The 17513-nt window shown below is 46.7% G+C and overlaps 1 protein-coding gene and 1 long non-coding RNA gene across 3 annotated transcripts in view; one reads left to right on the top strand and one right to left on the bottom strand.

The window, feature by feature from the left end:
- The window catches only part of FAT3 (FAT atypical cadherin 3), an 813871-nt gene that overhangs the window by 725694 nt on the left and 70664 nt on the right, over positions 1-17513 (top strand). Inside the window, exon 14 of the mRNA XM_069566576.1 lies at positions 15562-15951. Within this exon, the coding sequence (XP_069422677.1) occupies positions 15562-15951 (390 nt within the window). The remainder of the gene's footprint in view (positions 1-15561; positions 15952-17513) is intronic.
- LOC138427206 (uncharacterized) lies at positions 6048-15760 on the bottom strand. Of its 2 annotated transcripts, XR_011251939.1 has the most exons (4): positions 15280-15760; positions 12784-13163; positions 8820-8898; positions 6048-7915 (listed from the first exon to the last, which is right to left on the bottom strand). It is a non-coding gene; the product is annotated as an uncharacterized lncRNA (long non-coding RNA). The 2 variants fall into 2 exon arrangements; XR_011251940.1 differs by lacking the exons at positions 6048-7915; positions 8820-8898 and having other exon boundaries at positions 10390-13163.

Below are 17513 nucleotides of genomic sequence, written 5' to 3'. Positions count from 1 at the left end.
GACGTGAGTTTGAGTGAACTCAGGGAGCTGGTGATAGATAGGGAGGCCTGGTGTGCTGCGATTCATGGGGTCACAAAGAGTCGGACACGACTGAGCAACTGAACTGAACTGAACTGAAAGATGTTATGAGAAGGATTCAAGTCTGATGTCAACCTGCCTGCTCTTAAGTATCATATATTCTGTGTCTTTCTTTAACACCTTAGAAATTATTACCTCTAAGCTATACAAGTCAAGTGATTTAATGTTTTTTTCCTTCCCCAAAGCTCTGTTAGTTTCTGAAGTCTTAAATCTTTGAAGGCAGCTGAGAGACTATTAAAATGTTTGTAAAAGCTAAATAATTGCCCCTAAAGACAGAGACATGAGCCATTTTCGGGAGCACTTTGTGGGCAAAAGCCTTAGCCTGTCGTACAGATATCAAAATGGATAATCTCAGCCTTGGTCAGCAGAGCCCCAAACCCTCACACCTGACATCTTGCTACAGCTCTAATAGACATTGACGTCCTGCCAGCAGATGGAGAAAGTGCGGTTCAAAGAGGCATGGTGGCCCCTCTCAAGCATCTGTGAGATTTAGTAGTCCTGAGTAAATGACTCTCGGCCCATAAATTGCTCCCTGACCTCTCTACCCACCAGCAGCATCAGCACATCTTCCACAGGACATCTGGCGACATCGCAGGCTGTGACACCCCATCGTCTCCGGGTCACGTGTCCTGGCACTTTGAAAACTGACATCACACAGTAGCTTTGGGATGAGACCAGATTAAATATCCCAGTTCCAATCCTTGCTAACTCTCTAGCCTTATACAAGTCTCCTGGCCCCTCTGAATTCTTCTTCCTCCCTGGAAAAACAAGCTATGAGCTCTTTGTGTTCTCTCCAGACCACAAGCTCCAGGGGGGCTGATGTGCCGGCCCCTCTGCCTCTGTGGCCCAGCAGGGCCCAGGCCCCAGCCACCCAGGACACACTCAATGTAGGTCTGCTGAGCTGCCGGGGTGCAGAGAAGCAAGATGTGCTCAGGCACTTCCGTCCTGCTCGACTGTTCTGTGACCCCCATGGACTATAGCCCGCCAGGCACCTCTATCACAGGATTTTCCAGGCAAGACTACTGGAGTGGGCTGCCATTTCCTTTCCCAGTGAGAGAACTGTGACATTCCAGCTAAATTCCGGAATGTCATGTCTAGAACATAGGTGGATTCCTTCCTCAGGGCTTCTCATACATACAGCCTGGGCTGCCTTGTGTAGGAATCTCAGAGGCTGGAAATTCCCCTTTCCAGTTCCATCAGAGATAATATTGGGTTGGTCAAAAAGTCCATTCAGGTTTTTCCATAAGATGTTATAGAAAAACCCCAACAAACATTTTGGCTAGTCACACAGGAGAATAGCGTGATGTGTCCAAGAAAATAGGATGCTTTCAGTTGATGAGGGCCTTAGGGACCACCCGTCCCAAATCCAGGATCCAGCAGCAGAGATAAAATAATGCATAAAGGCAAGACAAACTGGCTGTCAGCTCTGGATCCATATCAGAATCCCCGTGGGAGCCTTTAAAAATAAACAGACAGGCAGGGCTGTATCTCCAGAGTCTGTTTGGGAAAGTCTGGGATGGGGCTAGGCATGCATTTTTTTTTCTGGAGTTGATTGGGATATTTTGCCTGGTTTAGGAGTCTTTGCATTGGACACATACAAGCTATTATTATTACTCTTTTTAACATCTCCCAAGCAGGGGGTCAAAACAGTCCTTATCAAATGAAACAGCACATTCCTTTCAGAGAGGAGTATCTTAGTGAAGTGTTCCAGCAGCACCCACGGGCAGGGAATTCTGATTTCTAAGAACTGATCTCAGTGATTCATTCCTGCGAGCTCCCCCATCCACATGCTGCCTCATCCGTAGATGCCTCACAACAGGGACCGGCTTCTGAGCTGGCTGGGTCAGCCCTGCTCTAACACGCAGCAGCACGCAGGACAGGACGAAGGGAGTGCTAGAGTGTCGGAATTTTTATCTGCCTCTGAGTAACTGATGCAGAATCTGAGGACCCCAGCTTTGGCTTGGTGCCTCTGCAGGATATACGGAAGCTCAGTGGGGTGTGCTTATCAGCTTTGCCTCAGGATACGTGGTATCATTTCGCCTTATGAAGCCGCCTTGACAGGTGCAATTATGTTGTCCACCGTCTGTGAGGAGCTTTTGGAATAACTCCCCCTATATTACATAGTGCTTCCCGCCTGCACACTCACTCCAGCTCACTCCTTCCAGTCTTCCTTCTTCTCTTTTTGCTGATATATCCATTAACTTGTGCCCATATTTTTATTTACTCTAGCTATAATTATTAATAGCAGCCTTGGTAATTTCCTAGTGGCTCCGAAAACAAAAAGCTTCAAAACCTGCCCTTCTAAACTTAGAATTTTGAAATACTGATCCCTTAACCCTTCTCTGAGTGCTCTGCTTACTATTACATCTTTCTTGGCTTCACATATGTTCACACACCCAAAATGCCCTTTGTGCTTGTCAATGTCCCACTTGGTACTCCTTTCAACTCCTGAATGTCCTTTATGGATCAGTTCAATTGTTTCCTTTTCTGGGAAACTTCCCTTGGCCACCCATCTCCGACAACCTACTGTACGCATGCTTGTCTCTTTAGAAATAGGAGACATTTGAGGGTCGAGATGCTGTGACCCAGTCAGCTTCACATCCCCATTGCCTACCTTACAGGAAAGTCCTGTGAATATTTATTGAATGGATAAATGGCCATAGTCCGTGACTCACTCAGGAAAACAGTTTTAATATTATTGTTGAGAAGATGTTCAGTTTAGAAGTTCTATGCCCCAGCAGGGATGAAGTTTTGAGTACTTGGTTGATGGGTTAATTTTATTTATTTATTGGCTGTCCCAGTTAGCAAACTACCAAACCATAGATGCATAGGTGCTTGAGTTTAGCCTAATGAGCTACAGCTTTTGAGGGACCATGGAAAGCAGTCTCAGAATGAGGCCAGCTTTATCAGTGTGCAACTTTTGCAACTGTGCAGGGCCTCCTGCTTAGAAAGGCCCCATGTTGGTTTAATGCTCTGCTCTGGCTGTCTTGATGCCTTGAGATTATTTGCAATTGAAGTATAGTTGATTTACGATATCGCATTAGTTTCAGGTGTGTGCAAAAAAGTGACTCAGAGATATATATAAAGATACTGACATGTGTATGTGTGTGTGTGTGTGAGTGTGTAAGGGCTTCCCAGGTGGCTCAGTAGTAAAGAATCCACCTGCCAATGCAGGCGATGTAGTTTCAGTCCCTGGGTCCGGAAGATCTCCTGGAGTAGGAAAGGGCAACCCACTCCAGTGCTCTTGCCTGGGAAACCCCATGGACAGAGGAGCCTGGCGGGCTACAGTTCATATGGTCTCAAAGAGCTGGACACAGCTGAGCACACATTCATACATACATATATATATATATACATACATACATATATATATACATACATACATACACATACATACATACATATATATACATACATACATATATACATACATACATATATACATACATACATATATATATATATATATAGAGAGAGAGAGAGATACGTATGTATGTGTATACATATTTTTTCAGACTCTTTTCCATTATTGGTCATTAGGAGATACTGGATACAGTTTCCTGTGCTGTAAGAGCAGTAGGCCCTTGTTGTTTATCTGTTTCATGCAGTGTGTGGATCTGTTAATCCCAAACTCCCTGTTTATCCTTCCCTCTCATTCTCCCTTTGATAACCATGTTTGTTTTCAATGTCTGTGAGCCTGTTTCTGTTTCATAAATGAGCTCATTTGTTAGCATCTGTTAAACAAGGGTGCCCGCATTTTCATGTTCCGAGACCTCACATGGTGTGCCAGTCTTGCCCAGCAGAGCCGGTGCCAGCCCAAGTGACAAGTCCCCAAGAGGTTTATGGTACAGTCAAGATTTCCCTGATTCTGCATCTGGTGCTGCCTTCTGTCTTTTTTTTTTTTTTTGATTATTCAAAACGACAGTGAAAGGGGACTACTGACCCCCAGAGCTGGTATTTTGCCTGTGGGAATGTGCCAGGATTAGTTATCACCCAATGAAAAACTTTTAAAAGGCACTTAAAACAGACCTAATTAGAGAGTCTATTTAAAAGTCATTTCTGACTTCAGAAGTAATTGCAATTCCATGGACCTCCTCATGGCAACTTTCTGTTTTATTTCCTATCATCTGAAGGCATATTTTAAAGACAGAAAAGAATGGTCAGCTTGAGTTCCTTCACTGTGATGGAATTTTATTTGCCTCTCACAAATGATAGAAGAATTTTAGGCAAGCAATTTTATTCAACTGCTTAATTAAGTGTAAAAAATGGTTTAAAATGTATCCCTTGAAATAACTTTATAATGAGAAACTTGACCAAAAAATCTTTTTTCTATAAAAGCTAAAGTGAGGAATGGAAATATCCAGGAAAAGAATCTTATGGAATAGATGGGCATCTTTTTCTACAATTATTTCATATAACGTGTATGTTGAGGATTAAACAGGTTTGAAAATAACATGAAAATGTGACTACTGTTTTCTATGTACATGAGTTTTATAGCAGTTCTTTTACTTATTGCAAGCATGGTCTGTGACCACTGTGTAGTCTGGAATGATAGGCAGAAAGAAAAAATAAGTGAATTCTAATCACTGTGCCATTTTGATAAAAGTGTTTTCTGCCCTTTCCTTTACACAAGTGCTCCTAAACTCAATACTGTTCTATAACTCACTTTTTTCAGTAGCTGAATGTATATAATTCATTCAACCAGTTTTTATTCTTGGAAAATTGAGTAGTTACCGGTTTTGTTTTGTTTTCACAAATGCAGATATCTATTTAGCAACAACCTTGTATATATCTATGAGTATTTTATGTTTCTTTTTACTATTAACTATCCCTGACTTCTCCATTCGGCCTTTTGTGAGGCCCTGCAGTTCTTTGGCAGATGCATTTGTGGTGGACGTGCAAGAGCCACATGCACACCCACCCCTGCCTACGTCACGTTAGCAGGCTCATCATGCACTTGCTGCGGTCTCTTGGCTGTTTCCTCTGCAGTTCAGCATTCATCCTCTCCTATTATGTGCCAGGCCCTGGGTTCAGTACCGGGGTACAAAGATAAGATGCAGTCCTTTGGTCATGAGTGGACGTGGGAAAAATTGATGAAGGCAGTAGAAAGACAGAAGCTCCCAGTTATAAGAAGATTAAGTACTAAGGATATAATGTACATGACATATAGAATTAACATTGCTGTATGTAATATGTGGGCTTCCCTGATGGCTTAGCAGGTAAAGAATCCATCTGCAATGCAGGAGACCTGGGTTCAATCTCTGGGTTGGAAGATCTGGAGTTGGGAATGACTACCCACTCCAATATTCTTGCCTGAAGAGTCCCTTGGACAGAGGAGCATAGTGGGCCACAGTCCAAAGTGTTGCAAAGAGTTGGACACAACTGAGCAGGCATGCAGTACGTAAAGTCTGTTGAAAGTAAATCTTATGTGAGTTCTCATCACAAAGAAAATATTTTTTTTTCTTTTTTAAAAACTTTACATCTATATGAGATGATGGATGTTCACTAAACCTACTGTGGTAATCGTTTCATGATTTACGTTAAGTCAAATCATTATGTTTTATACCTTTAACTTATACAGGCTGTATGTCAATTATATCTCAATAAAACTGAGTAAAAAATAAAATGTAAAGGAAAAAAGACCCAGTCCCTCTGCCTAAATGATATGTTAATCTAGTGGGAGAGAGGACATAAATATAGCTACTGAGAATGTGAAAATGATGTTAAGGAAGCAGAAAGAGGGGAAATTAAGGAGGCTGTCCCAGAGGAGGACCTGCAAAGAACATGCAGGATTTTGACAAGGAGGGGAAGACAGTGATCTGAGTAGAAGTGAGAGCATGAGCAGAAAACTGCAGTAGTGAATGCGCGTGTGTCCTCAGGAGAGACTCAACTAGACCGTCCACTCTGGAACTGGAGCTGGGAACGACGTGGAGAGTGTGAGTTGGGACCAGACTGCAAAGGACTGGAAAGCCAGTCTCAATCTTTTATTTATTTATTTTTTTAATGATCTGTTTGTATTTACTCGGCTGTGCCAGGTCTGAGTGCAGCATGCAGGGTCTTCCATCTTCCTTTGTGGCACTCTGGATTTTAGTTGCAGCATGCAAAATCAGCTGAGGCACACAGACTCTTAGTTGCGGCACGGCATGTGGAAGCTAGTTCCCTGACCAGGGGTGGAACCTGGGACCCCTGCACTGGGAGCATGGAATCTTAACCACTGGACCACTAGGAAGTGCCTCATTTTTACTTCTTGCTGTAAGAAGTGATAAGGCAGTGACAACCTTGAGCAGCTGGGGCAGGACTGGACCCAGAGGTTTAGGAGCTTAATTCTGGGTTAGTCAGGAGAGGATGGAGTCTGAATTTGCAATTAGGAGTCTCTTGCAGCCGGGTAGGTGAGGGAGGGTGGAGCCTTACCTGACTCTAAGCCCCGGCCACAAACATTCAGGACAGCTCTCAGAGGTAGAATCAAAAGAACTCGGCATTCTAACCCTAAGCGAATAGTTTAGGTATTACTTAAATACATAGTTAATAGTATGAGTAATTCCTTGTCAAGTTGCTAAGCTCCTAGATTTAAGGAGGTGTCTTCTGGGCTGTACTTCTCTCAACATGGTGCCCGTGATAGTCAGACAAGTGGCTCTTGACAAATCCTTATTAAATGGGAGGGTCATAACCAGGGCCTCCAGTGAGAGACAGAACTCTTGCGCCTCTCAAAAGTGTTATATTTTAAGGATAAGGCTGTCGCAAAGGAATGTAATGACATATTCAAGAACCAAAGCTTTGTTTAGCATTTTTCTTCGAAAGATAATCCTTAAAGCTTAAATAAGAATGTGCCTTAATCACCAAGCCTGGGTCATAAAGACCGAAATCTAAATGTACTTGTGGGATTTCAAGCACTGATGAATAGGCACTCATGCCGGCGGGAGAAAGTGTTGGTTCAAAAACAAGTTATTAGCTTGCCTAGGTCATGGAATTTGGGGGCAGACAGCCACAGGACATAAAGGAACGTTAGGGGGCAATTGAAATGCTCTGAGGACACTGGTTCCATGAAGATGTATGTTGGTCAGACAAATGCGTTCCTATTATTGTATATAAATCATGACATGTCTGTATATCAAGCTGATAGAAAATAAGTGATTAGAACCAAAATGTAAAGGTTACTAGAGTCTGATTGCTGAGATTATTTCAGATTATCTTCCCCCAGATATCTATTCTGTATAAATTCATGTCTGTTTATAAAAGCCAGTTTATAGCAACTTAGTACAGTCCACATTTTCTGTGTGCCGCGGACAGACCAGATCCTGTGCAGCCTCTGGAGGGTGGAAGGTGAATGTCACAGACGAGGCCCTGTCCTGACAGGGTCAGCGCAGCTGCCACGTGAGACCCCAAAGTAAGAGCAGTGCTCTTGTAGGTTCGCGAAGCTCAGGGGGCTTGCTCTTACAAGGAGAGGAGACAATGCTTTTTAAAGACCAGATTAAAAAAAAATCTCAGCAATCTTGCTGTGTTGACTGCTCTGGCCATTTGGTTTTGGTGCTGATTCTAACACCTTTAACAATCTCAACTATCAAGCTGAGTTATTCTGACACTAGGTGAGACCCTTGCCGATGATCCTGGCAGTGGATGTCATTTCTCACGAGATGTAAACGCCTTGCTGTAAAGTATACGTGTGAACTTTCAACACGTAACTAAACGGCATGAATCTGCTGTGTTAAGTTTTCATCCCATCCAGAAGATTCCAGTAGCTCATCATCATCAGGTTTAATGTGGACTTTTCCTTTGCTAACTCTGCCCAGGGATGCCGAGGTCCAGCAATTTAATGGCCGGTTGGAGGAGAGGATGATTCCTTTGAAAACAGAAATGAAACCAACACCAATTAATTTAACTTGCAAATAAAAAATAGTGCTGGAAGATCATTTTAGATCTCAATGGACCTAGGTTCTATCATTTTATAATGCAAAACCAATACAATATTGTAAAGTAATTAGCCTCCAATTAAAATAAATAAATTTAAATTTTAAAAAAATGAAGACACCTGAGACCCTACAAGGTTAAGCTACTCAGGTGTACTTGGGTTACAAGCAAGGTCTCCTGTCTGTCAGGATTGGACATTGCTCTCATTTTAAACTTTGACTTTTATATACAGTCCATTTGTTTATTGTTTAGTCACTAAGTCATATACGACTCTTTTGTGACCCCATGGACTGCGTGCAGCCTGCCAGGTTCCTCTGTCCATGGAATTTTCCAGGCAAGAATACTGGAGTGGGTTGCCGTTTCCTTCTCCATACAATCCATGCCCCTCATCCAAATAATCCACTTCCATTTGGCCCAAATGAGAGGAACCTGACCTCCACTTAGAAACCTTCAAAAGAAGAGAATATAGAAGCCCTGGGCAACACCCCCCCCCCCCACCCCTGGATTTCACAGACTTCCCTCCTGGGAACTTATATGTGCTATTTCTTTCCTCCCAGCCCACTCCACAAAATGCCACTACCTATTACTTCCTCGAACAGATTGGGATTTTAGTCATTCTCTTTTTACTTGATTTTAATCCTCTGAAGGCCTGCCTGCTCCATTTGCTACAGTTAACGTGCAGAAACTTCACACGCAATGAAAATCATACTTGGTAGTCTGGCATTTCAGCATCTTAAGAAGCTAAATAGCTCCATCCTCATTAAATTAGGTACAAATTGGAGAAGAGAATTACATACTGAAAACCATAGACGCAAAACGACGGGTTAATGTTATACCTTAATGTAACATGTCGTGACATGCAGTGAGAGCAGGAGGCCAATTAGCAAGCAAGCCTTCTTCTCGGGTTCAGATTTTCTGCCGGGTACATAGGGAAAGGATCGAGACTTGAAGGATGGCATTTATCAAACACTCTTGGATAGAAAGTTTCCATTTTAGTGATAGGACATGCGTTCATTTAAAAAAGACCACCCCTATTGCATAGTGATACAGCAGAGACCCAAGGGCTCCTCCAAAATTATTGCCTGCACGTTGGCATTTATGCATCTGACTTTATTGCTACAAACTACTGAAATCTGTTTCAATTGTGTCTAAACTGGAGTTTTAATACATTCCCAAAATACATCCTGCTTTTCTTCAGTTACCAGATCGTGACACCTCTGAGCAGGTGTGTGGCTTGGGTGCCCTGCCCCCACCTTTTCTAGCACTGCTTTCCCGTCAGTGTGACTGGAACAGGAAGGTGAGGTCAACCATAACTCTCCCTGCTCCTCCTGGTGTGCATGCCCAGGATACTGTCAGAAACAGAGTATCGGGGGCGGGGACTTGGGGTCAGCAACGTGTGGGACAGGGGATGGTTTTCTGCTGTTCTAAAGCAGAAAAACCCTGTCACCAAGTTTTTAAATTAACAGAACCTGCCCAAAGGGGAGCCGTGGTCTTTGCGTCACTGATTGATGTCAGCCTTCTAAATGCAGGGCTCCCGCCACAGGGCTGGACGCTCAGAGAACACCACCTCTCCTGCATGGGTGTCTGTGCAGAGCCGAAGGCTGGGAGAGAAATCTGCAGGCTGGGAACACAGGAATATTTTTAGATTTCAGCTCTCAGTCCCAGTGAAGGGCACACAGGCAGCCATGAGAAGCACCTCACCTTCAGGTCTCGCTGCCACAGAGAGTGCCAGGGCACAAACCCAGCCCCTGCCTCTCCCAGCTCAGCGGGTCGGAGCATGCTGGCTTTCAGAAGAGTCAGAAATTGCTTTCTTCAAGCCTGAAGAGGAAGCTTATCCAGAAGCAGATCTCCTGGAAAGAGGACTTTGTCCCTCATGCTTAACTAAAAATGTTTACGGCAGCAGGCAGATCGCCCAGCCCTCAGCTTGTGTGTCCCTGAAGGGGGTGATATTGTCGGCCAATGCTCAGATGAAAGGTCCTTCGTGAATATCCTGCCACGCCTTATTGTTGGTGATAGTGGTGTTCCATATGCTGGCGGGGAGTCAAATTCCCAGGGAATATGTGATTTGAAAGCCCATGTGGTATATTTGGGCTTCCCTCGTGGCTCAGTTGGTAAAGAATCTACCTAGAATGCAGGAAACCCAGGTTTGATTTCTGGGTGGGGAAGATCTCCTGGAGAAAGAAATGGCAACCCACTCCAGTATTCTTGGTCTTCCTTGGTGACTCAGACAGTCAAGAATCTGCCTGCAATTCGGGAGACCTGGGTTCTATCCCTGGGTCACAAAGATCTCCTGGAGAAGAGAATGACAACCCATTCCAGTATTCTTCCCTGGAAAATGCCCTGGACAGTGGATTGTGGCAGGCTACAGTCCACGGGTTTGCACAAAGTCGGACACAACTAAGCAACTAACAAGGAAGGAAGTGGTATATTTATGTCAGTCGTGGTGTGTTTCCATAAATGCATCTCTGTGCCCTTTGAGAGGTGTCCCAAGGCCATCAGATCGGTCAGGGCAGCTTCCAGGACACACAGTCACTCAGACACCCAGGCAGGGTTATTGTCTTTCAGCTGCAAGCTTGACCACCTCTGCAGTCCTCCATGTATTCACCCCAGGAGTGTATGATGGAAAATTTAGTCTTGCAGCCACTTCTAAAAATAGCCAGAAAGCATCCCTAAAGCTTTGCTTTGGGGCCTTATTTCAAGGGGCAGCAAGGAAATAGGAATGACTTCTTGTTTTTAATCCCAGCACCAATAAAATCAGAGGTTGGTGTTTATATATCACAGGGCGATGGTTTTGAAAGAGAAATAAAAGTAAATGATGAAACTTTGGGAAAAATGGGCTCTGTGGAATGGAACCAAGAGCAGACTCTCAATGTTGACCTTTTGGTTAAAGCCACATAATGCAGTTTATGTCATTCCCTCCAGATACGTGATTTTATTGGTTTGCTGGGAATTTTGGCTTAAGGGAAATTGTACACTGAGGGAATAAAGTGTTTACCTCTTATTAATGCCAAAGGCCTGTCCCCAGGGTGAGATGCTATAATAGAAAATAGCACATATGTAGGTCCTCCCTCTAAGAGCTTATATTCTAAGGATCTGTGATTCACAAAAGACATTTTCAGGTAGCTGTCATACTGTCTTCATTAAGAGCGTTTAGGACAACATGATGCAATGCTTTTCCACCCATGAAGTTGTTCTATTTTGCTTATAATCTATAACTCCTAAAGACTTGGAGGCTTATAATAAACCATTTTGAAGTGCTGAGATCCTAGGATAAAAATAGTATAATCAATCTTCAGAACCGAAAGTTGATCCAGTCATCATGCACTGATTTGTTGGTTGTTAATGGACATTTCCTGGTTTGTATGTTGTAGCTTTAGGATATCTTAAGGTAAAATGACATTGTGATAATGAAGTGCATTTCTTTCCGTCATAGAACTGGAAATCCCCCTCTGACGAAATCTCTCCCTTCTTTGATGGGGTGTTCTAGGCTTACTGGCCATTGGATTTCTTCTTCTTTTTTTTTTTTTCTCTTTATATTCCCTTACGACCACATCCATTTATGGCTCTGTTGGCTCTCTGAATGCTGATGACCTTTCAAAATATAACTCCAGTTTGGACCTCTCCTCTGATCTCCAGCCTCCTGTACAAACTTTCTGCTTGAGTCTCCACTTATATATAAAGTGCCCATCTCACACTCAGTCTATCCCAATGGGGCCCATGATCTTTTCATCAGATCTGAGTCCTCCTACAGCCCTCTTCATGGCATGTGTGTGTGCTAAGTCACTTCAGTTGCGTCCAGCTCTGCAATCCTATAGACTGTAGCCCGCCAGGCTCCTCTGTCCATAGGATTCTCCAGGCAAGAACACTGGAGTGGGTTACCATTTCCTCCTCCAGGGGAATCTTTCCAAGCCAGGGATCAAAACCAAGTCTCTCATGTCTCCTGCATTGGCAAGCGGATTCTTTACCACTGGTGCCACCTGGGAAGCCCTTCATGGCAGCTGATGAAAACTCCGTCTTTTCAGTGGCTCAGACGAAAACCCAAGAGTCATTCTGGTATCTTCTCTGACATTTACGTCCATGCCCTGCCAGCTCCATGATGAGAAGGCCATCTATTCTCCCCATCTCCGAATTCTGAATTCATTTGGCCCCTCACTTCTCACCCCAGCCTGTTCAGAGTACACCTGGAACCTGACTGCCTCTCAGCCCCCAGCTCCACCGTCTGTCCCAGCTACCCTTATCGCTGCCGGTCTTCCTGCAGGGACTGCCAGCAGGTCTCCACTTCCTGTCTTTTTGCTTGTTCCTACATTCTATTGGGGCATAGTTGCTTCACAATGTTGTACTATTTAATAATTAATAGCTTCTACTCTTCAGCAAGGTGAATCAGCTATATATAAATGTGTATCCCCTCGTTTTTGAATTTCCTTCCCATTCAGGTTACCACAGAGCGGGGGTAGGGTTCCCCAAGCTATCCAGTAGGTTCTAGTTAGTTATCTGTTTTGTGCATAGCGTCAACAGCGTGTGTATGTCCATCCTAGTCCCAGTTTATCCCACCCTACGCCCCGTCTGTCCCCTTAGCATCCATACATTTGTTTTCTGTGTCTGCAGCTCTGTTTCTCTATTGCAGATCATCTGTACCGTATTTCTAGATTCCACATATATGCATTAATATGCAATATTTCTTTTTCTCTTCCTGACTCACGTCACTCTAGGTCCATCCACACCCCTACAAACGACCCAATTTCATTCTTTTTACAGCTGAGTAATGGAGAAGGCAATGGCACCCCACTCCAGTACTCTTGCCTGGAAAATCCATGGATGGAGGAGCCTGGTAGGCTGCAGTCCATGGGGTCGGTAGGAGTCAGACGCGACTGAGCGACTTCACTTTCACGCATTGGAGAAGGAAATGGCAACCCACTCCAGTGTTCTTGCCTGGAGAATCCCAGGGACGGGGGAACCTGGTGGGCTGCCGTCTCCGGGGTCGCACAGAGTCGGACACGACTAATGCGACTTAGCAGCACGGCTGGGTGATATTCCAGTGTATATATGTGCTGTATCTGTTTAATCCGTTCGTTTCTTGATGCCAACTTCAGTTGCCCGCGTGTCCTGGCTGTTGTGTATGGCGCTGCTCTGGACACCGGGAGGCCTGTGTCTCTTCCGCGGTTCTGTTCACCACCAGCCACCTGTGCTGTGAATAGCTGAGTCATATCATGTGCCCCCTCCTCAGAGCCACCACGCCTCCCGCCCCCCCTCCCCCCCGCCCTCCCCTCCTTCCCCCCCGCCCTCCCCTCCCTCCCCCACCTCCAATCTGCCCCACGCTGTCAGCACTCTACTCTCGCCTCCCGCCTCCCCCTCCGCCCCCGCCTCCCCCTCCGCCCCCGCCTCCCCCTCCCTCCCTCACCTCCCCCTCCCTCCCCCACCTCCCCCTGCTCCCCTTGCGTCTGTCCTCCTCCCCCTCCTCCCCTTCCTCCCCCCGCCTTCCTCTCCTTCCCCTCCTTCCCCTCCTCCCCCCGCCTCCCCCTCCTTCCCCCGCCTCCCCCTCCTCCCCCGCCTCCCCCTCCTTCCCCCGCCTCCCCCTCCTCCCGGTGCCTCCCCCTTCTCCCCTCGCGTCTCTCCTCCTTCCTCCTCGCCTCTCTCCTCCAACATCCCCCTCCTCCCCCCACGTCTCCCTCCCTCCACGTCCCCTCCCTCCTCCCATGTCTCCCTTCACCCCGCATCTCCTTCCTCCCGTGTCCCCCTCCTTCCCCTGTGTCTCCCTCCTCCTGCCGCATCTCCCCTCCTTCCACGTCTCCCTACGCCCCCGCGTCCCCCGCCTCCCCCCGTGTCTCCCTCCTCCCCCCGCTTCTCCCTCCTCGCCCCGCGTCTTCCTCCTCCCCCCGCGTCTCCCTCCTCCCCCCGCTTCTCCCTCCTCGCCCCGCGTCTCCCTCCTCCCCCCGCGTCTCCCTCCTTACTCGGTCTTCGTCCTCTCCCCGCGTCTCCCTCCTCCCCCCGCTTCTCCCTCCTCGCCCCGCGTCTCCCTCCTCCCCCCGCGTCTCCCTCCTCACTTGGTCTTCGTCCTCTCCCTGCGTCTCTCCTCCTCCTCCCCCGTCTCCCTCTTCCTGCGCCCCCTTCCTCCCGAGTCTCCCTACTCCCCCTGCACCTCCCTCCCCCCCCCGCATCTCCCCCTCCCCCTGTCTCTCTCCTCCCGCGTCTCTCTTCCTCCCCTCCCGCTTCCTCCTCCTCCTCCCGCATCCTCCTCCCCCAGCGTCTCTTTCCTCCCACGTCTCCCTCTCCCCGCGTCTTCATCCTTCTGCGTCTCTCCTCCTCCTCCTCCATCCTTTCCTCCCGTGTCTCTCTCCTCTCGTGTCCCCCTCCTTCTGCGTCTCCCTCCTCCCACCTCTCTCTCCTCCCGCATCTCCCTCGTCTCACGTCTCCCTCCTCCCGCGTGTCTCTTCTCAGCTCTGGTTACGTCGATCTGCTCCCGCATCTCCTCGGTCACACCAGCCTGACTCACGAATGCCCCTGCTCCCGGGAGTCCCTACCTGCCGTCTGCTTCGTCAGAAGTCTGTGCTGCCCCCTCATCCCCTTCTTCGCATCTTCACTCAAGTGCAAACTTCCCACCACTGTATTGAAATAACCACCCCCTTCTCTCCAGCTCCCAAGCTCCCTCTCCCCCAGCACTCATGAGCGCTCACTCACGGCTTCATTTTTCTCCCTTTTCCTCCCTCACATCCCATATATTTTTCAGATTCGTTGTTCTTGTTCATGTCTTATTTACATTCACCAGAATGTAATATTTTCCTTCATGAAATGTTAGACCCTTACCATTATTGAACTCTCTGGCCACTAGAATAATGTCTGATAGATTCTACATAAAAATGTGTCAAAGTAATTAATTCATTAATTTATACTTCTCTTTCTGTGGCACAGCTTGACCCTTATACTTATTGGTATCTTAGAGTTTAAATTCATGGGATTCTTTAATATATTAAAAAGATTCAACTGTTTCTTTTTCTTTCTCTCTCTCTCTCTTTTTTTAGGCTCCTGGCTTGTTTATTAGAAGATATGTGGTAATCCTCAGTAGAATAGTTTCAGATGGGGATTATAAATAAATAAAGAAATTGGTCGAGGGTTTGAATAATTATAGCCTATATATTCTTTCCTCTTTCCAAATCATTTTCATCTTATTTGGCATAGGCAGGTAAGAAAGATTGTGGCTTTTGCAAACCACACGAGCCAAAAGAATTGAAGTCAGTGTTTCTAACGTGATCAAGACAGCTAGTCAAGTATTTGAAAACATTAGTTAAAGTGAAGACTTACAGCAGTGTGACGCCTGCAAGGCATTCTGCTTTAGATCCAGCTCTTTCTGATATCCGTGGCCAGTATTTTCCATTTCTTTACCGTTTGGTCTGGGTGTATATATTTTACAAACTGAAGTTGCCGTGGGACCGAAGCTGTAGGAACCATGCTACAGCTCCCGTGCTCCTTTGCGTGGCCCTTAGACGCTTGGCAGAGCCGTCCTCCTCGGCAGAGAGCGCCCGGCCGCGCCCCTGGTCACGCCCGGCCGCACCGCTGTTCACGCCCGCCCTCTGTCTCCCACAGGCGTCAACAGGAAGGTCGTGTACTCCCTGGCCGACTCGGCCGACGGGTTCTTCTCTGTGGACAGCTCATCTGGCATCGTCGTCCTGGAGCGCCCACTGGACCGAGAGCAGCAGTCCTCCTACACCCTCCGTGTGCGGGCCACCGACCAGAGCCCAGGCCGGGCGCTGTCCTCTCTGGCCACCGTCAGCATCACCGTCCTGGACGTCAACGACAACCCCCCCGTCTTCGAGAGGAGGGACTACCTGGTGTCGGTGCCTGAGGACACCTCCCCTGGCACCCAAGTCCTCGCTGTGTTTGCCACCAGCAAAGATATAGGCACAAATGCTGAGATTACCTATCTCATCCGGTCTGGAAATGAGCAGGGGAAGTTTAGGATCAATCCAAAGACAGGTGGGTAAACAGCAACCTACTTAGAATGCAAGGCTTTGCCATACCCTGCTTCTCCTCCTAGCTCTCTCTAATCAATTGCCCTTCTTAGTGGACCAACGAATCTCCTAGCACAGCCTACACCCAGACTCCAGAGTGCCCTCAGATGCTCTGTTCTAAGGATGAAGTGAGGTTGCTCAGTCATGTCTGACTCTTTGCAACCCCATGAACCTGTCAGGCTCCTCTGTCCATGGGATTCTCAAGGCATGAATACTGGAGTGGGTTGCCATTTCCTTTGCCAGGGGCTAGAATCAAACACAGTGGCCATTCCAGCCAGCTAGGTGCTGAGTTGAGAAGGTCTCAAGGTGACCATGCTGATCACTCTTTAACATCTGCCTTGGGAGGTGACCAGAGACCCACAGCCTGAGTGCAGACAGGCCAAGTGGAGGCAGATCTCCAGGAGCACCTCACACAGAGAGACACACAGCCCAGGTTAACACAAGAAGCCAACAGGAAAGGGAAATACCCAATCAAACCCTTAGGCTCCCTCTGCAAATACCATCTCCCCCTCTTGAGCCACACTACTCCTCCTGAGCTTTCCTATCTGAAAAATCCTAGAGCAAATCTACTGGCCAAGGATTTGCCCCTGTGAGCCCACAGCATGGAGCTGAAATTTGGCAGGGGGCATCCTTAGAAATTCCCACGTAAGGAGTCTGCCTGCAATGCAGGAGACCCGGGTTCAATTCCTGGGTACAACCCACTCCAGTGTTCTTGCCTGGAACATCCCATGAATGGAGGAAGCTGGTCCATGGGGTCGCAAAGAGTTGAGCATGACTGAGCCACTAACATGCTCACTTTCACTCCTCCTGGCCGGAGTACTTCCATTTCTTACCATACCCTTTACAAACTTGGGGTGTGATGCAGCGTCCCCTGGGGAAAAGATGTCTAGAGAGAAACCAAGAGAACAAAAGTAGAACCCCAGGGCTTTCTTTTCCTGAGGGAGTTAATATGCATTAAGGCTACTTTGAGTAAATGAAGATGGTAATTCAGAAAAAAAATTTGGCTGATCTTTGAAAAGTAAACATGCTCATCCTTGTATTTTCATAGTGTTTATATCAGTGTTCTCCAAGCTCTTTCTTGACTACTCTCATTTGTTTACCTCACCCCCATGAAGGAGCAAGGCAGTCCCTTATTCACAGATAAGAAAAGTGAGTCTCTGACACCTTCTGGCCATTGGACATAATCCCCTTGTCACTCAAGAAACATGCACTTCTTGAGCCAGAGGGTAAAGAAGGTCCATTTTCTGTTGGATGATCTAGTAAATATGAACAAGAAACCATCATAATTAGCACTGTCGTCTAACATGGCAAATACGCCAGACTCCTGTTATTTACCGATTCCTGCTGGTTATCTCCCCCTTTTCCATGTGAGAAAATCAGCTTCAGAGAGGTTAAATAATTCCTCCAGTGAGAATAAGTGCGGATGGGAGTGCGGAATCCAGGATTTGAATTCAGAGCTTCCTGACTCTGGGATACATTCTCTAACCTCTATATAACACAGCTATGCCGTGAGAGTGAAAAAATTGG

Source organism: Ovis canadensis, chromosome 21, assembly GCF_042477335.2.
Source record: "Ovis canadensis isolate MfBH-ARS-UI-01 breed Bighorn chromosome 21, ARS-UI_OviCan_v2, whole genome shotgun sequence".
Lineage (NCBI taxonomy): Eukaryota > Metazoa > Chordata > Mammalia > Artiodactyla > Bovidae > Ovis > Ovis canadensis.
Note: the sequence above shows the minus strand (reverse complement) of the source record. Positions and strands in the feature narration are given on the sequence as shown.